This window comes from Spermophilus citellus (genome assembly GCF_964194105.1).
Source record: "Spermophilus citellus genome assembly, chromosome: 12".
In the NCBI taxonomy this organism is placed as follows: Eukaryota; Metazoa; Chordata; class Mammalia; order Rodentia; family Sciuridae; genus Spermophilus; species Spermophilus citellus.
The window spans coordinates 58,193,127-58,219,166 of NC_138198.1; the positions used below are offsets into that span (position 1 = coordinate 58,193,127).

General features: G+C 50.3%; 2 protein-coding genes across 2 annotated transcripts in view; one reads left to right on the forward strand and one right to left on the reverse strand.

The window, feature by feature from the left end:
* Positions 1-26,040, reverse strand: part of LOC308632044 (piezo-type mechanosensitive ion channel component 2-like) — a gene marked incomplete at both ends in the record, with an annotated part of 215,161 nt that overhangs the window by 123,272 nt on the left and 65,849 nt on the right. Inside the window, 1 exon segment of the mRNA XM_081263701.1 lies at positions 15,234-15,276. Coding sequence (XP_081119827.1) covers positions 15,234-15,276 — 43 coding nt within the window.
* LOC308631581 (atrophin-1-like) lies at positions 20,697-25,295 on the forward strand. The gene is given in 2 exon segments (XM_081262925.1): positions 20,697-23,710; positions 23,713-25,295. Coding segments are annotated over 2 exon segments (3,531 nt in total). The 5' UTR covers positions 20,697-21,234; the 3' UTR covers positions 24,768-25,295.

Below are 26,040 nucleotides of genomic sequence, written 5' to 3' on the forward strand. Positions count from 1 at the left end.
CCAGAACCAGAGGCCTGCACAGGTGTTAGGGGTGCCTCTGCTGGTGGGATGCAGGTGTCACCACCTCCACGCTGATGTGGGACTGGTCACGAGGGTGCCTACCACAGAGGAGCAGGGTACGAACACGCCTCAGCAGGAATGGGTACCCTTCCCTCTGATCCACAGGTTTATATCTGCCCTTGGCAGCAAATGGAATTGGTTTTGTTGGTAGTGTTATTGTTTTTCTTTCCCTAAAAGTAACACAGGGTACAATGTATGGGTGACTCAGAAAACATTCTAGCATTCCTAACAGCCACAAATCCCAGCAGGAATGGGTGGGCCAAACAGAGCATCTTCGATGCTGTCTGCCACTGCCTTTCTTTAAGAAGTTAACACCCATTTTCTGGAAAGCACTGGTGGCCACCCAACAACCTGGGTCAGAGCCCAAGCATTCCGTTTCAGATTTCCATGGGTGAGGGTTTCCTATGCCCCCTGGGCTGCGGTCCACATCCATTAGTGTTCTAATGCAAAAACACCAGCAAATGCACTTAAACTGCACCCAGTGCAATATGGGATTCGATTATCTATGTGGATTTCTAAATAAACACATTTAACTGGTTAGAACAGAGTGCAGGGAAGTTTCCAAACCCAAACATTTCTCATGACAACCAAGTGAAAACAATTTCCTCTCTGTTTAGGGTAAGCAGGTCAATAGCAGGCCTCAGGAGGAAGCCACTGGAAGCCCAGTCTGAGGCGTCTCAGATTCTGTCCTGTTCATGCTACTTGCTCCTGAATAACAAGTCAGGGGAAAGATTATTTACTGCTGGGGTGGACACAGTGGTGCAGGGTCACTGCCTGTCTCCAGCTCCTCCAGCGGGAGCAGGTAGCTGCTGGTTGTTCTGTCGTCATCTACTGTGACCGGTAGAGCTGGGGATGTGGTGTGCTTTCCAGTGTCATCTGCTTCTCTGTCATGGCCTGCCACACAACCTTGGCAGGACAAGATGTCTGAACATCTCAGAATAAGGCGACCCACCCAGAATTCACTGAGGCTACAGAATGAGGAAAGGTTGAGCATCCCTAATCTGAAAACCCCAAGTCTTAAATGCTCCGAAACCTGAAATCTTTTGAGCACCAACAGGCAGATACAAGTAGAAAATTCTACACCGTGAAACATGGCTCCAGGCATAAAAGTATTTAAAATGTTGTATAAAATTAGTTTCAGGTTTTGTGTCTACAGAGCATAAATGAATGGTATGTTTAGATTGTGTCCTGGCTCCATGATACTTCATTATATATGTGCAAATATTCCAAAATTGAACCATTCTGAAAGCTGAAATATGGTCCCAAGAATTTTGGATTATGGATCCTCATCCTGTACTAATCCCCAAATCCTAAAATCCCTGGAGAAAAAAAACCAAAAATGCTGAACACCACTGTAGATGTGACTGCTGCTATTTTTCTATTAAACTAATGTCCATGGCTTTTTAGTTTCTCATGCAAGGTGAGCGCTCTACCACTGACCTACATTCTCAAGTGCACACAGATGACTTCTGAAATCCCCCTCTCAGGCTGCAGGGCAAGTACACTCTGCACCACCAGCCAATTGTAACTCTTTCACATGATCCTTCTGACATGGGAGTGACAGTTCTTTCATGTGATGGACTAGCTGCTCCTTCCTCTTCCATAGGAGTGATTACTTAGCCTTAATAAAACAATTTGCTATGGAAGATAGTTAGGCTGATTGAAACTCTGAGAATCATTCTTAGTGACACTGTTAAAAACATAATTTTGTTGTCAAATTCTAGCTTACAAACTATGAAATTGAGTGCAATGGATGTTTATTTTCTACCTTTTCTGCAGAAGGCCCTGGACTCAGAGCAGGGCTTGGATAGAGCACATGGCCCTATACGGATGCTTATGACAGATACAAGTTGTACTTGAGAAGAACTTAGTAACAATAATTTACACACAGAAAATCAGGACAGGAAGGTTCCAGAAAGGCTTCAAGGGTGAGGTGACATGGCAGGCATCCACCAGATGGAGAGAGGTTGCGGCAATGAAGCGTGAATCAAAGGCTCAGGGGAAAGGGGCTGAAAGGTGCGGTGAGTCAGATCCCCAATATGAGGAAGCTTGACGTGTGCCAAAGGAATAGTGGGGATCACAGGTGGGGAGGTCCTGGGTGTTATGTTGGAGACCTCTAATTAATTCAGAAGGCAGGGGAAAGTTTGCAACAGACCTGCACCTGACCTCTGAGAGTCCTTGGGGGTCTGCAGGATTAGCAGAGGGGAGGGGCACTGGCTTCTGCTAAAGGAGTCACTGAACCCCATGAATCAACATTTACATATGACCTGCAGGAATGGCACAGGATCACAATTTCATTACTTCAAATAGTTTGTGTGAATGTTGGAAGGGTGTGTGTGTGTGTGTGTGTGTGTGTGTGTGTGTGTGTAGGTAGACGGGGGCAGGGGAGCAACTGTTTCCACTTTGCTCATCCCAGGATCCAATGAAAAACTCAGTGCCTCTAAGGTCCCCATAGAAGAAGCTGCCACTTTATCTGAGCAAAAATGTCTTCGTTCCTAGCTGTGTCATTGGCTGAGCTATTGAAAGGGCATTTTATGGTAATTTGAGCTATGACAGAAGGAATTTCAGACTTGTAAGTTGGATGCGGAAGAAATAAGAGATAAGAACCCTTTGAGCTTGTGAGTATTAGCCCATTAATGCCATCCTTCCAAACACCCCGGGGCAGAGCTTGGTCATCCGTGCTCCTCTTCTACCTCACCAGCATGGTGTCCTGTCTCCCGTTGGTCACCCATACCCAGGCATGTGGTCTTTCAGTCATATGTCAGGCAGTCCTTCTGCTCATGTCACTGGTGAGTCTAAAGTGCTCATGCAACACCTTTGATCCAGGTTCAGCTTTGACCTCAAAAAGGCACGGTTCTCTGCACAGCCGATCACTGCTACTTATTAACTCAGAGGCTACTTGTATTAGTCATAATGACCCAATGAGACGAGGACAAAGACAGCAGATCAGAAGATATCTTCTCCAATCGTGTTTTGAAAGAGAAGATTTAGTGAAGGATGACATACTTTTGTCTAGAAGAAAACCATCCTTTTACCAACTACTTATTAAGTGATGTCACTACTTAAATAAGTGAAGGTGAAGCTCATTGCTTTCTAAGTTGGAAGCCAAAGTCCTAGGTTAAGTTCTCAACAGGCTAAAAGTGTAAATTGTCTACTTCTGATACACAAATACACACATTCTATGTTAAATTTGTGTGCCTTTATTAATTCTGTGGATTTTGATCTGTATTTCAAGTGTACACATAATATTTTGGCAAAGTGAACAGCAAATTCGATCAAATGCATGAGAATATTTAATGAAAGTGATTATATAAAAATATGACATATTATTACATGCATGTAAATTAGTGAGGGGGATCTAGTTGCCTCCTGATTGTGTGGGAGCTATGGGCACTTAAGTGCTTGAACAAGAGAAAGCGAGACCTTGTTCTCTCTTCGTGTGGACGGCCATCTCACAACAGTTGGCTAGACAGAGTCTGACAGGATTCTGGTCAAGTTGCAGGTGTGTCCTGGCAATCAGGACGTCATTGGACTGAAGAGAAAGCCACTCATCTGGTCTTTGTCACATCAAGTCCTCTCTCAGGGAGCTAAGGTGACTTCTGACCATGACATCCTAGCAGGACATTTGCATCTCCATTCTGGATGGTGGCCTCCCAGGCGAGGCTGAGCATGATCACAGAGGTCACAGTCCCTTGGGGAAGAAAGCTTCTGCTGCTTCCTCCACCTGGTTCTGCCTGAACACTCTTCATTTCTGCCTAAAATCCTTTTAACTGATTGCTCCTGTCAACCATTTGCAAGGAATCAGAGTTCCCTCAACCTGCGCTAATACAATATTACATTGATACTTAGCAAACACTTGCCTCTTTCCTTCCTTTCCGTACTAAAGATTGGAACTAGGGGTGCTCTACCTCTGAGCTATGTCCCCAGCCATTTTTATTTTTTATTTTGAGACAGGGTCTTGCTAAGTTGCTGAGGCTGGCCTGGAACTTGAGACCCACCTGCCTCAACCTCCAGAGTCTCTGCAATTCCAGGTGTAACCACTGCACTTAGGTTTTTTTTTTTTTCCCTCCCAGTGCTGAGGATTGATCCCTGGGCTTGGCACATGCCAGGCAAGTCCTCTACCACTGAGCTAAGTTCCCAGTCCTTGACTCTTTATTTAATAATGAGTTTTTGAAAATAAGATGAAAGTAAGAGAAAGAACATGTTTGTTAAAAACAGACAAGCCCCCTTTAAAGTGGGACTGAACTAGTGATTCCCATGGAAACTCAGCAATGTCCAGGGATGCTTGCGGGACAAAGAGTCAGTCCCATCCATATGTCAAGGCAGAGGGCCCTCCCGCGGCTTGTTTTATAGGAAGAGAACAGCCACAGAATCACCACAGACTCTCCAGCCCAGGAGTCCTCTCTGAGTCTCCGGGCTTGACTTAGCCTTCTAGGGAGCAGATTCTGCACTGTGAGCAGTTGGGAAAAACTGTGACGCCTGTGTGTGTGTGTGTGTGTGTGTGTGTGTGTGTGTGTGTATGTGCAGCATCAGCTCCCCCTCACCCCCACACACACTCAGCAGGAGATGCTGAGCGAAGACAGTAGAGTTATTTCTGACAACTGATACTCATTCTCACCCAAAGCAAGAAAACAGCCTGGATCATGGGTTCCCATTCAAATCTCCTGCCCACCTCTTCTGAGCTTTGTGGCTACCAGGCACAGATGCCCTGTGCACGGCTTCTATGTCCACAAGTGCGATGGTGCTAGCAGGGGGGTTTAAGGAGGAGAAAGAATACACAATAGAGTCCAAGTGCTTGGTCACATGTTGTTATCACTACTAGTGTTGACAAGCTTAGTGTTAAATGGTGGCAAAACAAATTCATTTGTAACACAATTTCATCTAAGTAAATTCATCAAATGCAAAGTCAGATCTGGACTTTGAACAGATACTGATTAAAACATTTACATTTCAGGTCTCCTGTTTAATTTTTCTGTGCCTCAGTACAGCCACATGCAAAAGAAGGGGAGACCCTCTCAGGGTCTCTGGACTCTCCAGCTGTAGGAAGCTAAGGCCCAGGCTCCAATCAGCGCCCATCTGCTTCCAGAGAATTCAGGGGAGGCAGCATTGGACATTTGGAGATCTCATCACTTGAGCAAGACGTGCATTGATATTTCCATCTTAAGCGTGGCTCTTGAACTGGGACTCATGGACAGTGTTGATTCTGCACCCTGGACCTGTACGCAGACTCCTCTGCCTGTGTGCAGCAGAGCTCGGTTCTGGAGGGCAGGTCTGACTCTCTTCATCAGCTTCTCTAGGCACCTGCCATATTGTCTCTCATTACCCCTAGAAATTAGACACCAAGGGTTTCTAAAAGTTCATAAAAGGTGATAAGTGGTGGTTCAAATAATATAGACACTAATAGTGTTATTTTGTCCCCTCATAGAATTAAGTCCATGGCGAGATAAAACTGAAATCCAAACTGCTGGGTTTCCTATGAGTTAGGATAATTTAGCACAAACACCCCAGTCCCTGTTCTCCAAAGTACAGAAGCTGAGAGTGGGGTGGGGTGTGGGTGGGGTGTCTGGGGAGTGCTGCAGAAGTATCGAAGGAGGCACAGGGAGGAGAGGAGAGCCCCCCCCGCCCCGCTGGAGGGTGTTGCTATGGGTTGTTACTGCAGAGCTCCTGGGAAGTTTTGGCAGAACCCCATGGAACATGCCTTGGGTTGTCCAGGGTGTGCCCAAGTCCACCCAATTCTCTGGCTCACTGGGGAGCAGCAGGGCTCTAATCTCAAGCCCTTCCAGGCCAACCTGCATGTGGATGAAGCAGGGTTCTGAGAGGCTGGAGAAAACCTTCATGCAGAATGCAGAGGCCTGCAGGCCCTGGGGACACCTTCTCTTTTGCCACGTGAGATCTCCTTCTCATGCTCCTGCCGTGTTGTGACACAGCCAGGGGCCCTCACCAGATGTCTGGACTTTCTAGTCACCAGAGCTGTGAACCAAATACGTTACCTAGCATTGAGTATTTTGTTATGGCAACAGAAAACAGACTCAGATGCGTGTCTTCAATCTCTCCTGCTGCTACCAAGGTTAGAGTGAAACTTGGTGGCATTGCCTTTAAGGGTACTTCCTGGGCAGGCACTTCCCATGCATCCCCTGAAGTGAAGCATCCTCTGACGACTTTCCCTCCAACCCTCCCCAACTGTGAGCAGACTTCACTCCACCTCCCTGTGCTCATACGTCACTGACCAGCGCTGCCTCTCTGCCTTCCACTTCTGTCATACATGTATAAAGGGACCTGGCACAACAAACACTGTCAAGCCATTAAGTGGCAGCACGTAACTCGCTGTACCATACTCTATGTTGACATAGAGCTATCTTGGGTAAGACCAAGACCATGGCTGCTCACTACCCAGCACCCAGCAAGTCTCTGGTCCTTTGGCCAACAAATGTTGGTCAAGGTGAAGTGCGACAGACACCAGCACAGTGGACTGCCAGTGAGCAAGGGTGGGGTCCCATCAGCTGGGCTCATGTTTCGCCTTTGACACTCACTAACTGCGTGACCTTCAGTACGATGCTTAACCTCCTGGAGTTTACTCTTTGGTAACGTGGGAAAGATCTCCTGTGTGGGCTGCGTTACTACCCTCCTGGTCTCTCTCCTTTCCTGGGACTACGTTACACCTCCTGGGCTGTTCCTCATGGGCTCCTTTGAGGGGAGCAGCCTTCCACGCCCACAGACCCTGGACTGGGCTGTGCAAGCCCCTTGGGAGGCTCACAGCAGGAATGGCACGTGTCATGCTGACAAACACTAAGTGCCATCGCTTGGCTTGGCACAACAAAGGCAGGAACCAAAGAAGAGTCCAGCAACCAGGGTCCCAGGATGAAGATGACACTTGAAGAAGAGCCACCACTGATCCACAGCCTCTGTGATATGAGCAGGAAATGAGCCTGTGTCCTGCAAGTCACTGAGATATGGGTCAGCCCAGCATCACCCAGCAGGACCTGACCAGAACACCGCGCAGAGTCAGCGAGTCCTGTGGGGAGGCCACTCAGCAGAGAGGTCAGTACAGGAAGCTGAGCTCCTTTCCCTGTTCTGTTCATCCACACCCCCATATCCAGCCCCAGAGTGGGTAGGAGTAGAGGTTCAAGCTGTTCCACTAGATGAACAAATTAATATGGTGGACACACATTTAAACATTAAAATATAGAAACATTTTTTCTTCTAGTTGTTTCTTGGTTGTAAACTATGTTGACAAATTTTATGTTACAGTCTTGAAATAGGTTGCTAAACTGTCCAAGAATATTTATTTACCTACTGTCTGAAAGAACCTAGACGTTCATCTTCCAGAAGCCACCACGAGACAGGATTGGCCTATAACGGAGGAAGCTGAGTCCTGCCCGGGTGTAGGGCACTGCTGTTCCACACGGCTTCGGTGAGGGCATGCGCTGGACTCCGACCTCTGCACACTTCTCAGAGAGGCAAGAGGACGCCGTGTCTGTCTTGGTACAAACAAGTGCTCAGAGCATTCACTGGACTCCTCAACTCAGGCCTCAATCCAGAACCTTCAGAAACAAACGGCAGTAGTGCGGGGGAACAAGCTTCACTTTTTTCACGGAGACTGATTTTATTGTTCCCCCTCGTTTCTTGGGGTAAGCTATCACAGAGAAGAGCATGTGAAAACCTTGGGATTCGCTTTTGTGTTATTTCTCAACATTTTTATATGACATTACCTAAAGAAATAACATCAATCTCTATAACCCAGTTGGTGAGTTATGAAGCTAGAGAACAAAAATATTAAAATTTGGCCTTAAGTTTTCCAAGGAATCTATTCATTCTCTAAAGGGAAGGATAATAAATAGTAACTAAAATTTATTGAGAAGGGCAAATTCCATGAGACTGGGGGGTGAGCCAACAGAGCACAACACACTAATATCTACGTGAAATGTCATTTATCAACACCGAGTGCCTCTCATCCACCAGCGGCTGGGCCAGCACTGGAGGCTGCCAGGAGGCCACCTTGCTCTCCTGCTGAGACACGGGGAGCACTGTGAGGTATGTGCTGGCCACAAACGCATCAGTTGCTGGATTCTGAAGGCAGGGGAGATGCTGGGAAGTCAGAAGAGAGAATGCAGGCTAGTGGCCAGGGGCCTAGAGCAGGTTCTGAGGGGAGCTGGGGTGGGCCCAAAAGACAGAAGGCTCCTGAAGGAATGGAAAACCAATGAACCAGGTGCAGTCCTCAGCTCCGCTTCCCAATAACAAAGCATGTGAGGCCGTCTGTGGGACGGAGGGAAGGTTTGCCAGCTCATAGTCATGCAGGTTCAAGGTCAGAGGCCAGGTGGCCCTCTTTGTTTGGCCTCTTGTGAGGGCCTGCCTGTGGGCAGCATCGATCACAGTGGACGGCAATGGTGGGAGTGCGTGCAGGGCTCACATCTCAAGAAGGAAGCCAGAGAGAGACAGGGGCCTGGCTCAGGTGTCTGTAATAACTGGACTGTGCAGAATGACCTTGACCCTTCTCTTAGGACCTCACAGCCCCACAAAGTTCCACTGTCTCCCAATGTGGCCACCCTGGGGACCAAGCCTCCTGCACCTGGATCTTTAGGGGCCGTTCAGACCACTGCACTGGATAAGAATGGGCATGCCCAGCTGCCTGGCCACACTGCAGCAGTCAGAGCCTCACTCAGCCCTCGGTCTCATCGTTTAACTGTGCCTGAGCGGATGTGGCTCCTCCCAAGTGCAGTTCTGGATCTGATCCGGTTGTGATAAGGGGAGTGAGTGGCCATCACTGGGCTCCAGTGTGGACTTGGCAGCCTAAAGGACCTGGAGAGGGTCCCTCCTTGTTGACAGAGTTCAGCAGGAGGCCTGACGAGACAGAATGGAGCTGCACTTGCCTTCTGTTCCTCTCAGGAGTGAGCAGCCCCATCTGCAGCTGTGACCCTTCCCCTCCACCAGGCTGCTGTGAGCTGCTGGTGAAAAGGACCAGCTCTTTTCTTTCTTGGCTTTGGCGGAAGCCCACTGCTTCCTAAGCTCCTACCACTCAGGTGCTGGGCGTCAACATCATGAGCCACTCGCCCCTCCACCAACCCATAATGGCTAGTATGTGGGGCACCTGGGCAGTGGTCAGTTTCATGCTAATAGCCTGAGGACTTCATGGACCCCAGGAAGAAGTTTCCATAAAGTATGTGCAGTATCGAGCAGAGGTGTGAGGAGGTGATGAGAGGAGGTGACAAGCAGGGCTGGTGGCCCAGGAGCAAGCGGTTGCGAAGGTCACCAGATGGTGTCACTCAGAGGGGGTCTCTCCACAGGTGAGACACAGCAGACCCAACAGCACGCTGTGGAGGCCTGGGGTCTCCCAGATAGACGAAGCAAGGCTTCTGAATTATGTCTGCACCAGGAAAAAGTCCTGGAGTCCATGTGCTTTGTTCAACAGGCTATTTGCAGCATGATTTGTGATTTAAAATGTTCTTTGAGAGGGCAAGATATTTCATTCCACAATTCAAGTAGATCATCAAATAAAATCACATATAATCAGGTGAATAATGTAATTTGAAGGGCTGTACTGATGACATACATTTATTGAGAATAATTTCTTTGCTTCTTTAGTAGAAAATGGGCACAAGATCAGTAAGAGATTGTTATTTTTGACACAGGCAGAAACAGGATCTCTTACCAAGCAGGAACTCTTATTTCTGCTGGCAGGTTATGTGCTTGGGACTAATTACTTGCTGAAATATGCAGCCTTGGAAAGAAAAACCCATGTTCAGACCTTGCTCAGAGTTTATGGTGGTAGACATTACCATTACTAGTGCTTTCTAACATTTCTGCTTTTCGTCTCTCTCTGGGCCCTCAGCGGAGGGGCACCTGTCAACCATGCGTGGTAGTCAAGTGCTACTCCCAGCTAGAGGCATTTACAACCCTGGTGCACCTGGCCAGGCTCCCTATGCAGGCCCAGGCCAACTCAGAAGCGTCATATTGAAACAAAGGCATCACAGGGACAGAAGCTGACCATGGACCCCATGTGGACATGCTGCTCGGAGTCCTGTGGTCTCTCTTCCACATTTGCAGGAGCAAGAAAGAAGCATCTGCTGCATTGAGTCACTGAGAATTGGGGCCATTTTGGTTTCAAAGCCACCTCAGCTAGCAACTCTTTGGCAGGGCAGCAGAGGAAAAGTGAATTTACAAAGCCCTGCCCACCGGGCCCACCTTGGCACTGGCTGAGATGACTGTGATCTGGAAATGTGCACCATCCAAGCTCAGGAAGTCTGCCCGGGAAAGGGAGCTTTCTGAAAGAGGCCCCGGTATGCGAGGCACCGCGTAGACCTCCAACTGAAACCAAGCACTCCTGCCCTGTGGCTGAGGGTGCTGCAGGGCCGGGGTGGGGGACCTGCTGGACAGAACACAGACCCAGGTCCTGACACTGACTTCCTGGGCACAATACGCTTCCCCAGTGAAGTCCTAATGCAGAGTCCTGGTGCCCCACAGTGGGAGAAGCCACTGTGTGCAGGGTGGAGGTGACCTCAGATGGGGGCGGTGCCTCAGGTGGCAGTGGGTTTCCAGAGAGGAAATGGCTGCACACAGCTCCCAGGACGGTCCAGCACCTCCCCTGCAGGGTTATGCAAGAGGTGGGCAGGCGGGTGGCACCCTGTGCTCCACCCAGGATGCCCATGTTCCTGCTCCTGGAGAAGCTCTAGCCAACTCAGTCACGTCTTTTCCCTCTCCATGTCCTCACTCAGATAAGCTGTGACAAGCAGGCGGGGGAGAAGACTTCAAAGGACACAGTGAGGAAGGATCAACACCTCTTATGTCTGCTCTGAAGAACCAGGTGCTCTTTAAAGGTAGAATTGGAATGTTCTCTAAGACCAAGACCAGCTGACTTGAGCAGTGAAGAGCAGAGCCCCAGCTGACAGCCCAGCTGGCACACGCTTTGCAGCTGCAAATGGACAAGCCCCCAAAGACCAGTGTCTGCTCTGTATTTTGAGACACTTGATGCAAAGCAGAGAACTCTGTCTGCTCTTAAATGACAAAATGCAGGAGGACATAGTGTGACTACATTTAATACAGCTCCATTGAGGGTACTCAGGATGACGCCGAGTACCCTCAATGGAGCTGTCATGTGAGCACTGCACAAGATGGCAAAGACCACCGTTCAACAACAGACTCCTGGACTGTGCCCCATAGCAATTTAATTTATGCAGTTATTGGGGAGCATTCACATTTTAGGGAAGCACTCTAAGATGGAGATTGTACTCTCTGGCTTTGTGCAAAGTAGTCCTAAAATGAGAAGAGTCAGTAACTGGTGACTTGAGGCTGTGTCCCCAGAGCTACAGGAAAAGTAAAACACAAAACGGAAAAAAAGATCTTAGTTCAAGAACTCTAAGTGGTGTGTGTAGAAAGCTTAGCCTTTGTAACCAGGATGTGTACACAGGTCAACACGAGGGACGGTGCCCATGTAGGAAGCCCTACTTGTTCTTCCGAATCTTTGTGCCTGTGAGACCACAGTCCATGGTGAGCATCAACAGATGATGGCCAGCACCCAAGCCCTGCGGTTGCCCATTTGTGTTCATCCAGTTTTCTTGGATGAATACAAACTCCATGGCTGCTTTCTGCACCAACACAACGTTGGTAGGTTGCAAAGACTCAAGTGGCCTGCAGGGTTGGAAAGCCATCCTCTGTTCCCTATGGCAGAACTTTGGCAACTCCTCGTCTGTGGGTTATTGTAAGGATGAAAATGATTCAGCACAGTGCTTGGCAGATGGGAGCTCTTTTAATAAGACTGATATGCTGAGAATCTAATGTGGTTTCAATGGCCGAATCCTGTGGATCCTGAACCATTTTACAAGAAGCTCTTGTTCAAAGTGCTTCATTTAGGAGAAAGCCAAGAGTCTCACCTGCTCTTGATGGAAAAATGGCCACAGACAAATGTAGCCTGAAAGGGCTCTGGGGCACTACTAGTCATCCATCAGGCTGGCAAAGCTCCTGAGTCCACAGCATGCTCTGCCACTCCTGGGCACTGCTGCTGGGAGTCACAGGCACAGTGGCACAGGCCTGTGATCCCAGCTACTGGGAAGGCTCAGACAGGAGGACTGCAGGTTTGAGGCCAGCCTCAGCAACTTAGCAAGGCCTGTCTCAAAATGTTATATGCTTAAATGTAACAAAATCCAAAGGAACTATATCAACTAGATCACTGGTCAAGTACATCAGTGCTGTTTCCTTAGGAGACAGTCCTCGTCAGTGGAATGCTTCAAGCAAGCCATTCCTGGTGCAGGGTCTCACAGTACACAAATCTGCAATCCATTGACTTATGAGGAGATGTCACATGAGCTGTTTAAATTTCTTGGGTATAAAACGGGATGTTGCAAAGTCAAATGCTCCCTGAAACAAGAGGGAGAAAGAAATGAGTAAGAAGCCTCATCTATGGCAGAGTCGGGACTGGTGGGAAGAAAGACCTGTGGTCTCCTGGGTCTCTCTGCATCACCTGGGCTTGTACCCACACGGCTTGTGTCCCTGAGACTATTAGCAAAGTGGATGCTGAATCAGATCCCGGATTTGCAGGAGGGTGGCTGGACCACTCTCCCAGCTGCATGTGCTCACAGAGCACGGCCACCTGCAAGCTAGAGAAGGCAGACCATCCGCATACCCTGAGGTGGGACTCACCACTAGTGCAAGTCACAAGGAGGGGACTGCCTGTGACGTGCCTTCCTCACACTGGAGCTGTGGGAGGCTGCCCTGCACTTGCTGTGAGCTCACATCAAAAGCTGATACCGTGACCACCAGGGAAGGGAGGCCAGAGCCCAGGGGGAGATGGTGCCGATGTTCCCTAACAGACTTCATGACATACTATGGCCTGGAGCCATGTCAACGTCACATATTCAAAATAACACTAACCACGAGGAACAGTCTGTTGAAACTAAACGGAATTACATATAAAATTTCAGATACGATCACACAAAGAGAAGAAAACAATTTCAAAATACTGTGGTTCTCTGCCTTCTGATGGCACATCGGGCCAGCGGCCAGCTTTCAAAACCTCCTCCAGCCACCTTGGCATTAGTGGGGATATTAGTATTATTTTGAAAATATATAAAACGAAATGAGGGAATTTTATTAAGAGTGAAGATTTTTCAGTGGAAAAGAGTGAAAACGGTAGCTGCAGAGAGGTTGAAGATTCTGCAAGGCCACGTTTGAGTTGGGAACACTGTATGAGCTCAGGATTTAGTCTTCTTAAAAAATATATTTCCTAGCTCCATCTGTCGACAAGGCCCAGAAAAGATGGCACCCAGTCGTGACGACCATCCCTGGTGTCTAGAGAGTGGTTTCAAAATGCCACTCCCCAGCAGGGAAGGCTGGGCTCCAGGAGGGACCCTGACTACAGGTCCACAGCGGAGGGCGGAGGAGACGGGAAGAGCCAGCTGTGCCAGGACCCGGGACCTCGAGGACCAGGAGGACCAGGAGGACCAGAGGGTCTGTGCCAAAGGGCAGGAAGTCACGAGTCCCTTCCCAGGCTGCAAGTGGAACCCTCGAAAGTCCCACAACAGAGAGGTTAGAACACCCCCCCCAAAGGGCAGCACAGAGGTCGAGTCCTGGCACCGAGAGATTCTACAAGACAATGGGCCGGGCTCCTCCAAGCTTATGACTTAAAGAAAAGCAAGACAAAGGAATTGGTGGGGGCAGGGGACCCCTGATCAAATAAGGAGGCTTAAAAGAGGTCATAATGAGGAGGGACGTGTGGCTTCTAGTGGCCTGCAGATTCAAACCAAGAAAAAGGACATTTTCAACATGATGGGGAAATGTAAATATCAACTGGGTCTTTTTCGCCTGTTTCTAGTGCTGGGGATGAGCTGGCCTCGGGTCTGCAGGGCAAGCTTCTGCCACTGGGCTGCTTCAGTGCTGTGGCCAGGGACTGGGCTGAAGTTGTACTAGGGCTAGTTGTACTACTGCGGATGACAGTGGGTTAGGGCTCAGGGAGAAAATGCCTGTTGTTCTCACCTACAGAGGAAAGGGTGTTGTGAGGTTAGAGATTTTGTTTAACATATTTCAGCCCAAATCAGAAAATAGAAACAGTGAGTTTGGTCGAGCCCCGTCGACGCTAGGTGTGGGTATACGACCTCCACTGTCTCTCTCTACTTCTGTGTGTGTTTGAAATTCCTCATCACATGACGAAGAATCGAGAGAGAGATTTCACACTGGAATGAAGCTGGACCTGTTTTCCCCTCATCAATTTTTTTTTTTTCGGTACCAGAAATCAAATCCAAGGGCATTCAGCCACTGAACCACATCCCCAGCCCTTTCTTATTTTTTGAGACAAGAGACTCGCTCAGTTGCCTCAGCCTCCCAGGTCACTGGGATTGCAGGTGTGTGCCACCACGCCCGGCACAACCCCCTGGGATCTGGTCATGCAGAGTCAACCTCGGTTGACACCCTGAACTAGTGACAAGAGCTGGAGGGAGACCAGGTCATGATGGTGCCGGTGAGAGATGGAGCGTGTAGGGACATGAGTAAATCCTGGAATCACTGACTCAGGGGCAAAGGACTGCTGTCAGAGGTGACTGACTCTTCTGTTGCCCCTGCAGAGATGACGCAGTTTTTAGTATTTTATTTTGACCACTCTGTGAACTTGAACATCCCCAGAAAAGAACATTTTCAATACAGTGAAAACAACTAGTGAATATATACTGTTAGAGTAAAATAAAATTATAACTACTTTTCTCTCTTTTAATAGCTGCATCTCCATTGAAAGCTCAGTGTAAGACCCTAAATCCCAAAGGGAAGAGCTGCCTGCCACCTGCCACTCGACCCCCAGGAGGGGGTTTGGGACCTGTCCCGGCCCCACCTCCACATCTTTGATGTTATAGTGACTCCATATTCTTTCTTTTGGGGACTCTGGTGTAGGAACACTTGTAGCTGCACAAGGTGTGACTCAGCATTGAACTTGGAGCTGACGGGAACTGCTTTCATAACTGGGAGAAGAGCAAGGCTTGCTGTTAGCCACTCCCAGTTAACCTTGATTTCCACTCTGCGTGCTGGGATGGTTTATAGAGCAAAGCTCTGACTGTGCAAAGGCACTGAGGCTACCAGAGGCAAGGCGATGTTGTGCCAAACAGTGGCGGCAACACAACTGACTTATATTCAAAAGACCTCTTGGAATAAAACAGGACAAGACAAGTAGCAGGAGGTGGAGACGTGCTGACCCGGCTTACCTTTCAAAGCCGATCTGCCGAAACGTCTTTTCCCACGTTGAGCCTGCAACAGAGGAAACAAGGTCAGTGCCCTGCTCACTGGCTCTGTCCTGCTGTGGCACGCTCTTGCTGGGCGCTTGCTTTGGCATCTACATGGAATGACCTGGTTTCACTCCACAACCCAACTCTGCCGATGGCCTTAGTATATTTTTGTTTCCTTCAATTTATTTAGTGTTTGATTGACAATATTGACCATATTGTAGGCAACAGTGTGATGTATCCACATATATATATGCATCATGTAAAGATCAAATCAGGATAATGAGCATATTCATCACGGAAATATTCATCACTTTTTTTTGCGGTAAGAACTTTCAAAGTCCTCACTTTTGGCTATTTTGAAATTTACCGTAAGTTAATGTTAATTAGAATCTGCCCACTGTGCAATATGACATCAGAATTTATTTCTTCTATCAAACTATGAGTCTGTGCCCTTGACAGCTCTCTCTCCATCCCGCCCTCCCCTCCGCCCTCCCAGTTGCTGCTTCTTCCAAGAGATCAGATTTTCTAGATTCCACAAATGGAGAAGACACAGAAATGGACAAAGGAGAAAGATCAAACACAGTCATCCGCCAAACGCCCAAGGATGCCCAGCTCAGGCCGGGTGAGTAAGCCTCTCTTGTGAAAACCCCAGTGCACTGTGCGCCAAGCACTCCAACCCTCGGCCTGCAATCCGTGGTGCATATTCCCCTCCAGGTGACACCCTCAAGTCCAACCCACGCACCGCACCTTCCTCTTACCAGGGCTGCACCAAGGGACCGCATTTTCATTCTTTAAATTTAAAACTGTTTTTAATGGCCAAAAATGTAAAAATGCTATCCAGATCATGTGAGGAGTAATAAATCCAAATCACAAAAGCTAAGAACACCTGGATATAAACAATTGCCACAATTTTTCCATTCCTCCAGAAGTGACAGGCACATAATAATTTTCCATGTAGTTGATAGACAGAGAAGCACTAATTTTTATCAAAGAACATTTTAATAAAAATGTTTCATGTTCACATGTTAAGGATTTGGGCTAATTCGAGGGCTTTACATTTTCCTGAGGCCTAGCCAGTGGCAAAACTATTTTGATTTCAGCAACTATTATTCTAACAGATTGTTTATGTTACCCTAAATTCATAAGTTGTGTGTTAATTGATAATCAGAGCAAATCATCACTGCCTTTCTGTGGACGATAATTCTGCTAGCAGGAAGTGGAAGATTCCGGCTTGAATCTTCAAAGGTAGCTAAGAAGTGACCCTGCTTCTTTTCTGAAATCAAAAACACTGGGCAAGTGTTTGGGTGCCTTTCTTAACTCTACCTCAAGTGCTCCATCTTCTGGTAGCCACGCAGACACCCTCAGACATTACCTGGGCTCCTGGGAAAGCAGGAGCTTATACAGGAGGGGGTGGCCCCAGGCAGCCTGAAGTAGCCCCAGGAAAGATACAAGCAGTCACAGCAAGCTGGAGTTTTACCCCAGGGTTTGGGTCCCTATGAGTTGGTCACGTTGGAGTGTTTCAAATAACCTTTATAATAGAGGACAAAATTTCATATATGCATTACACACACACACACCAAATTTAAAGCAGAGTTGGCTTATTTTCTTGGATGATGTCATTCTTCCAGCTGAATTCCAATATGCTTTTCTGAGTAGGAATTAAAGACACAGACTTTGAACTCACCAGCCCAGGAATTTTTTTTGGCCTCTGGCCCAGAGAAGCAGGTCCCCTGTGAACATCTTGTGTCTGGTGAGCTTTATGCTAAGCCATCAAAAGTCCCTATTTCAGGGATTCTTGCTCCTAAAATCCTAGCCATCAAGACAGATAACTTGTCAGGCAAAAGCAGCGTTGTATTCAAGGCTGCTGGGCTCTCTCTGCTCCAAAGTAAGGAGCCGGAGAGGAGAGTCTCCCATCAGGGCAGAACCAGATGTTGACCTCAGGCCAGGCGAAGCCCAGGGAGGCTGTGGGGAGGGATGGGATGAGGGAGGAAGTCTAGATGCCACGTCTTTAGACCCTAGCTTCTGGAGGGAAACAGGCACCTTTTAAACTGCTCTGTATTTCCATTGCTTTCCCGGATCTTCTCCTCATATTCCCCAATTCCATTTAAATTTTAAGAAAACTCTTTTCTTAGCAGATTCAATTTATTATCAATATGAAATTCAAAAATAAATGATCCTGCTACACTGTTATATATTTGCTATTTGATATTTTGAACATGGAGTTTTGATTAAGAAATAGGCCTTAAGTTCCTGTGGCGGAGAAATGGGAATTGTTCAGACAGGAAGGACACAGTCTTGGTGCAAGGCTTAGAGGCAACATGGTGAAGCCCCTCAGCCATGCCCAGTGTAGATGGGAGAGCGACCCCGGCGGGCACCCGAGCCTCTTGCACAGCGACAGGCTTCTTTCTCTGCACACTTTCCTAGCTTCCCCGCGTGCTGGGGGCATATTAAAACCTGCCTTCAGCCCTTAAACCCACAGTGCCCCAGAGCTGTAGACTTTTATGTCCTTGGTCAGCGACGCCTCACGATGAAATGAGAGACAGGCAGTAAATGGAACAGACGTATCCAGATCCTTTGGCACCAAGAGTATTTTTGGCAGCTCATTAAGGACTTGCTGGGGAATTCTTTAAAGCCATTAACTGTGCTCCACGTGGTAAGGTAATACCACTCTCCTTTGCCAAAGCAGCCCGACTCTCGGAGGAAAAGCGGAGAAAACAAAAGTGGCTGGCAGACTGCCTGGACGGGACACTTGAAGAGAGATTTACCACGCCCCGCACCCGCGCGCGCTTCCCGCTTCAAGCAGCACCGCTTCCCGTGGTCAACTGCCATCTGAACCCTAAATGGAAAACCTCTGGAACAAAGAAAGACTGGTAAGCTTGGGCTAACTCTTATCACAGCATATTGCTAAAATTGCTCTATTTCATTATTAATGATCGCTAATTACTGAGCCCGATTGGCAGGTTAGACCCTGCACACTCCAGCATGTTGAGGATCGAGGCGTATCCAGGGCTGGGCGATCCCTGGTTTCAGGCAGGCCCCACAGTTGGGAAGAGCCTGCTGTCCCTGCAGAGGGGTGAGGGGTCTGTAGTGAGGAGGAGGATGCATGGAGGGAAACTCCTGCGGTGCTCAGAGATGCTTCCTCCTCCTGTCCTGGGCGAAGAGCTGGAAACCATGAGCTAGGAGTCTTCACTTCCCAAACGGGCTGTACAAAGCAGGAGGAAGAAGACACTGTGCAGCACCAGTCCCCACCTTCAGAACTGACGGGGGTCCATCTCCAGACCGAGTGCCACTCAGCTGGTCTCACGTGTCCTGGGCACCAACACCTTTAACACCCACAACTCTGGCACTGCCACGACTCCCACAGGGGCTGACCCGCCAGCGCACTCGGCCTTATCTCCCCGAAAGGATCTATCAGCAATTCCCCCCTCTAAGTGTGAACAAAGCTCTGTCGTCCTTTTCTCTCTCCTTCTTTCTCTCCATCATCTATCAATCTATCATCTATCAATATATCTATCATCTTTCACATATGTGTCTATTATCTGTCATCTACTATTTATCTATTTCTCTATCATCTATTATATATCATCTGTCATCTTTCATCTGTTATCCTTCATCTGTCTACTTGTCTATCATCTGTTATTGATAATCTATAATCAATTATCTACCTACCTACCCTACCAACCTATCATCTATCCACTGAAGAAATCAGCCAGCATTGCTAACCCTGGTTCAAAATCAGGGCTCTGGTGTGAGAATCTCAGAAAGCACTGAATGTGGACCATGAAAGTCAGAGCAATGCCTTGAGATCCACATGTTGGACGCTGGTAGTGGTAGCATTCTTGGTAACTTGTAGCCATTTTGAAAGTCAAGAGAATGGACATTTCCCCCAAAGTAGCATAACGATGAAAATAGGTATGCTTATTAGTCCCCTACAGACTGCTAACTTCATATATATTAGCTAATTTAACCTTCTAAAATACTCTGTGGAATCCATACAATCATTCCACCTCTTTTTCAAGTGAGCAAACAGGGCCGGTAGGTGAGGAATTGCAGGGCCCCTATCCTTGACCCCCTTGCTTACTCTCCTGCCATATGCTAGGTGCTGCCTTCTTCCTCCTGCTTTGTCTGGGGGGTGTCCTCTGCAGTTCATGTGTGGGAAATTTAATCCCTCAGTTCATATGCTGATGCCATTTGGAGGGGGATTTGGGGATAAAGAGGATTGAATGAGGACATCGTGGTGGGCCTCCATGATGGAAGAGAAGGAGACCAAAGCTAGCACGCTTGCTCTGTCTCACCACTCTGCTCTGCCGTCAGCCAACATTCCAGTGCAACAAGAAAGCCCTCACCAGCTGCCAGCACCATGCTCCTGGACATCTGGGCTTCTAGAGCCAAGGGTGAAATGAACCTTTATTCTTTGTAAATTACCCAACCTGTGACATTCCATTATAGCAACAGAAAACAGACTAAGACACCTACCTTCCTTCTTCATTTTCCTATCATTTGTCTTCCACCCCATCTGGTTATAATATGGAATTTAAAAAAATATTCCCCAAAGTGTTGTATGTCTGCTTATTAATTTTAGAGGTATGTGAGAGCCATGGTTGATGCTACCTGTCATCAATCCCCTTTTCATATCAGCTTTCATCTAGTTTTTAAGCTTCAGTCAGCTTTGTTTAACATGCTATACGCACAGCAGGAGTGCAATCAGCACAAATAAATGTACCCAGATGAAAGGTCGTGTGTGCAGTGACACCTTTGCAGAGGGTTGATTATTTTTTATTTCTTTTGATTTTTCTGCAGTGGTGGTTTAAGCCAAAGGGCTCTGCTTGTTACTCAGATGTGAATTCTAGCAAAAGTTCTGTGGCTGGCCTCCTGTGGTTCCCTAGACAAGCTTCCCTTGTGTGTCTCCACTTCCTGAACATAACACTGAGGGACTTTCAGCAAGTTCTTTTCAGTCTGCAGTCTTAGTTTTTCATAAGTGTTATCAGTGGGAAAGCAAATTCTCTGTCTTCATGTTCTGAATTGGCCATGTGCCTCATTCTCCTGTTTCCTCCCTGACTGGGGCATGAGGCACGCTGTCAATCAATGCACTGCTCAGCTTCAACCACAGAAGAGAAGTCATCTGCTTTTTCCTGGAGGAAAAACGTCATGGTAAACTGGGGTCAAGTGAGGCATAGATTTGCATCTAATTGGACAGTCACCACCAGGTGTGTCTTGGTCACTACAGACACTGCAACTTGGACATGTGCTGCTACTTTCTCAAAACGGTCTGTAGAAGAGGACTAATGATCCACAAAAGTGGTGGGGCACAGCCCGCCCGCAGCTCCGCGCCGGGCCGGGTCCTTGGGCCGGGACCAGTTTCGGGGGCACCGCGGGCCTCGGGGAAGGCCTAGGGGGCGAGGGAGACCACCGCCGGGAAGGGGCGGGGGGGGGGCCGCGGGCGAGGCCGCCTCGGGGCGGGGACCTCGCGAGTGCGGGCTGCGCGTGGCGCCGCGGGCGGCGGCGGGCCAGAGCGGCGCGGAGGGCCGGCCGGGCGCGGGGGCGAGCGGCGCGGCCCGGGGCATTCCGGGCGGCTGGGGGGAGGCGGCGGGCCTGGGCGGGGGAGAGCGAGACCGCCGATCCGGGTTTGCTCCTGGGCCGGCGGGCGACCGGGGCCGAGCGGGGGAACAAGGCATGGGGGCCGCCCTCCGGGGGGGTCAGGGCCGCCGCCGCCGCAACTGTGGCGGCGACTGAAGCCGGGAAAAGAATAGGGGGGCGGGGGATCGGCCGCCACCGCCCCCCGAAGGCGCTGGAGCCCGGACTCCCGCTTGGAGCCAGCCAGCTGTCCGGAGCTACAAGCAGGTTTTGCTGAAAACAGATCTGTTCCAGGTGACTACACCTGCTTCCCAGGCCACGGCTGTGGGGAGCTTGAAGCAGAGCAGAGAAGTTTCTGTATTCAGCTGCCCAGGCAGAGGAGAATGGGGTCTCCACAGCCTGAAGAATGAAGACACGACAGAATAAAGACTCAATGTCAATGAGGAGTGGACGGAAGAAAGAGGCCCCTGGGCCCCGAGAAGAACTGAGATCAAGGGGCCGGGCCTCCCCTGGAGGAGTCAGCACATCCAGCAGTGATGGCAAAGCTGAGAAGTCCAGGCAGACAGCCAAGAAGGCCCGGGTAGAGGAAGCTTCCACACCAAAAGTCACCAAGCAGGGCCGGAGTGAGGAGATCTCAGAGAGTGAAAGTGAGGAGACGAATGCACCAAAAAAGACCAAAACGGAGCAGGAGCTCCCTCGGCCACAGTCTCCCTCAGATCTGGATAGCTTGGATGGGCGGAGCCTCAACGATGATGGCAGCAGTGACCCTAGGGATATAGACCAGGATAACCGAAGCACATCCCCCAGCATCTACAGCCCTGGGAGTGTGGAGAATGACTCCGATTCATCTTCTGGCTTGTCCCAGGGCCCAGCCCGCCCCTACCATCCACCTCCACTCTTTCCTCCCTCCCCTCCACAACCAGACAGCACCCCCCGACAGCCAGATCCTGGCTTTGAACCCCATTCCTCTGTGACACCAACTGGATATCATGCTCCCATGGAGCCCCCCACTTCCCGAATGTTCCAGGCTCCTCCTGGGGCCCCTCCCCCTCATCCTCAGCTCTATCCTGGGGGAGCTGGTGGAGTTTTATCCGGACCCCCAATGAGTCCCAAAGGAGGAGGGGCTGCCTCTTCAGTGGGGGCCTCTAGCGGGGGTAAGCAGCACCCCCCACCCACAACCCCCATTTCAATATCAAGCTCTGGAGCTAGTGGTGCTCCCCCAACAAAGCCACCTAATACTCCAGTGGGTGGTGGAAATCTAACCTCTGCTCCACCACCAGCCACTTTCCCTCATGTGACACCAAACCTGCCTCCTCCACCTGCCCTGAGACCCCTCAACAACGCTTCAGCCTCTCCTCCTGGCCTAGGGGCCCAGCCACTCCCTGGACATCTTCCCTCTCCTCATGCCATGGGTCAGGGCATGGGTGGACTTCCTCCAGGCCCAGAAAAGGGCCCAACTCTGGCTCCCTCACCCCACCCTCTGCCTCCTGCTTCCTCCTCTTCTGTTCCAGCTCCCCCAATGAGGTATTCTTATTCATCCTCTAGCAGCAGCTCTGTGGCAGCCTCTTCTTCCACTTCTTCCTCCTCTTCCTCTGCTTCCCAGTACCCAGCTTCCCAGGCATTGCCCAGTTATCCCCACTCCTTCCCTCCCCCAACAAGTCTCTCTGTCTCCAATCAGCCACCCAAGTATACTCAGCCTTCCCTCCCATCCCAGGCTGTGTGGAGCCAGGATCCCCCTCCACCACCTCCCTATGGTCGACTCTTGGCCAATAGCAATGCTCATCCAAGCCCCTTCCCTACTTCTGGGGGCCAATCCACTGCACACCCACCAGCCCCAACACATCACCATCACCAGCAGCAGCAGCAGCAGCAGCAACAGCAACAGCAGCAGCAACAGCAACAACAGCAGCAGCAGCATCATGGAAGCTCTGGGCCCCCTCCACCTGGAGCATATCCCCACCCCCTAGAGAGCAGTGGCTCCCACCATGCACACCCTTACACCATGTCTCCCTCCCTGGGGTCTCTGAGACCCTACCCATCAGGGCCAACACACCTGCCCCCACCTCACAGCCAGGTGTCCTACAGCCAAGCAGGCCCCAGTGGCCCCCCAGTCTCCTCTTCCAACTTGTCCTCTTCTCAAGGCTCCTACCCATGTTCGCATCCTTCCCCTTCTCAGGGCTCCCAAGGGGCGTCCTACCCCTTCCCACCGGTGCCTCCGGTCACCACCTCCTCTGCTACCCTTTCCACGGTCATTGCCACCGTGGCTTCCTCGCCAGCAGGCTACAAAACAGCTTCCCCACCTGGGCCCCCACCCTATGGCAAGAGAGCCTCGTCCCCTGGGGCCTACAAGACAGCCACCCCACCAGGATACAAACCCGGGTCACCACCTTCCTTCAGAACGGGGGCCCCACCGGGCTTTCGAGGCACCTCCCCGCCAGCAGGCCCAGGGACCTTCAAGCCAGGCTCACCTACTGTGGCGTCTGGGCCTTTGCCACCTGCAGGGCCCTCAAGCCTATCATCTCTGCCGCCACCACCTGCGGCCCCTGCCTCAGGGCCACCCCTGAGTGCCACACAGATCAAACAAGAGCCAACTGAGGAGTACGAGACCCCAGAGAGCCCCGTGCCCCCACCCCGCAGCCCCTCGCCCCCTCCCAAGGTGGTAGATGTGCCCAGCCACGCCAGTCAGTCTGCCAGGTTTAACAAACACCTAGACCGCGGCTTCAACTCATGCGTGCGCAGCGACTTGTATTTCGTGCCGCTGGAGGGCTCCAAGCTGGCCAAGAAGCGGGCCGACCTGGTGGAGAAGGTGCGTCGCGAGGCTGAACAGCGAGCGCGCGAAGAAAAGGAGCGGGAGCGGGAGCGGGAACGCGAAAAGGAGCGTGAGCACGAGAACAGGAGGGCCGTGCTCCAGTGGAGTGCCCTTCTCTGGGCCCAGTGCCCCATCGCCCTCCATTTGAGCCTGGTAGTGCTGTAGCTACAGTGCCCCCCTACCTGGGTCCTGACACTCCAGCCCGGCGCACTCTCAGTGAATATGCCCGACCGCATGTCATGTCTCCTGGCAATCGCAACCATCCATTCTACGTGCCGTTGGGGGCAGTGGACCCGGGGCTTCTGGGTTACAATGTCCCAGCCCTATACAGCAGTGACCCAGCTGCCCGGGAGAGGGAGCAGGAAGCCCGTGAACGAGATCTCCGTGATCGTCTCAAGCCTGGCTTCGAGGTGAAGCCAAGTGAGCTGGAACCCCTACATGGGGTCCCTGGACCAGGCCTGGATCCCTTCCCCCGACATGGGGGCCTGGCTCTGCAGCCTGGCCCTCCTGGCCTGCACCCTTTCCCTTTTCATCCAAGCCTGGGGCCTCTGGAGCGAGAACGTCTAGCGCTGGCAGCTGGGCCAGCCCTGCGGCCCGACATGTCCTATGCGGAACGGCTGGCAGCTGAGAGGCAACATGCTGAAAGGGTGGCAGCCCTGGGCAATGACCCACTGGCCCGACTGCAGATGCTCAATGTGACCCCTCATCACCACCAGCACTCTCACATCCACTCTCACCTGCACCTGCACCAGCAGGATGCCATTCATGCAGCCTCTGCCTCGGTGCACCCTCTCATTGACCCCCTGGCCTCAGGGTCTCACCTTACCCGGATCCCCTACCCAGCTGGGACCCTCCCTAACCCCCTTCTTCCTCACCCTCTGCACGAGAACGAAGTTCTTCGTCACCAGCTTTTTGCTGCCCCTTACCGGGACCTGCCAGCCTCCCTCTCTGCCCCGATGTCTGCAGCTCATCAGCTGCAGGCCATGCACGCGCAGTCTGCTGAGCTGCAGCGCTTGGCGCTGGAACAGCAGCAGTGGCTGCATGCCCATCACCCGCTGCACAGTGTGCCGCTACCTGCCCAGGAGGACTACTACAGTCACCTGAAGAAAGAAAGTGACAAGCCACTGTAGAACCTTCGATCAAGAGAACACCATGGCTCCTACATCTGAACCTTGAAGGACCCCCTCCTAGCTGCCACCCAGAGCCAAGGAGAGGGTGCTATTCAGTTGCAGGGCCTCCGCAGCTGGGCAGAGGGAGGGAGGAAATAAGGAACAGACAGAAGGCCAAGGCCCAGGTGGTGTGCAGAGGGCAGAGGTGGGGAGGTGGTAAAGGTGGGGATGGAAAGTGCACAGTACCTTGGACCAGGTCCCTCTTCTTTTGTGCTCTGCTTTCCTCCTCCCCTATGCCCAGCCCTCGGTGGTCACTGCCCTTCCCCCACCCCGTTGGTGTGATTATTTCATCTGTTAGATGTGGCTGTTTTGCGTAGCATCGTGTGCCGCCCCTGCCCTGCCCCTTCCCAATCCCTGTGTGCGCGCCCCCTCTGCGATGTATGCCCCTTACCCTTCCCCACATTAATAATTTATATATATAAATATCTATATGATGCTCTTTAAAAAACATCCCAACCAAAACCAACCAAACAAAAACATCCTCACAACTCCCCCCCCCCCAAAAAAAAGTGGTGGGGCATGCCAGCATATTCCTATAAAAGTGCAAGTACTTTCATATGACACAGGGGCTACCTGGCAGATAAACATGTAGCCTGGCACAGGAATTGGTGACGGAACTCTCAAATATCAGGAAATCACACCACGTGTAAATTTTCTGCCAGAAACTTTGTTGACATCATTTTTAATTCTTAAAAGGGAAAGATTTTCATATGCAATGAAAGGAGCCAACATTTTACCAGGTCATGCACATTGGATATAACATGGAATTGTGAGAAAAATAGATCTTTTCACTCAGTTTACCACTTCACTAGGCAAATGTTCAGATGACCTTGTGTTGAACTTTAGCTCAAATCTACTGAACTCCAGCAAAGGCTGTTCTCATGGGTGACATGAGCCAAGTCATGCCACTTTCTTAGCCAATGAGCAATCTCAGCATCGTGGGCTCAATGCTGAGGTCTACAAAATTTTCCATGTCGTATTTCCCAGGTGAGATTTTTTATTAATGGATTAAAAGTAAGAGTAAAAGATAGAGATAGGCAAAAATCCTAATATCTCTTAATTAATAGTTCTCACATCAAACAACAGATTATTTTTAAAAGCGTCATTTCTTTCCTTCTTTCCTTCCTCTTTTTCTCCCTCCCTCCCTCCCTCCCTCCCTTCCTCCCTTCTTTCCTTCCTTTGTGACAGGGATTGAACCCAGGGGCACTTAACCACTGAGTTGCATTCCCAGATC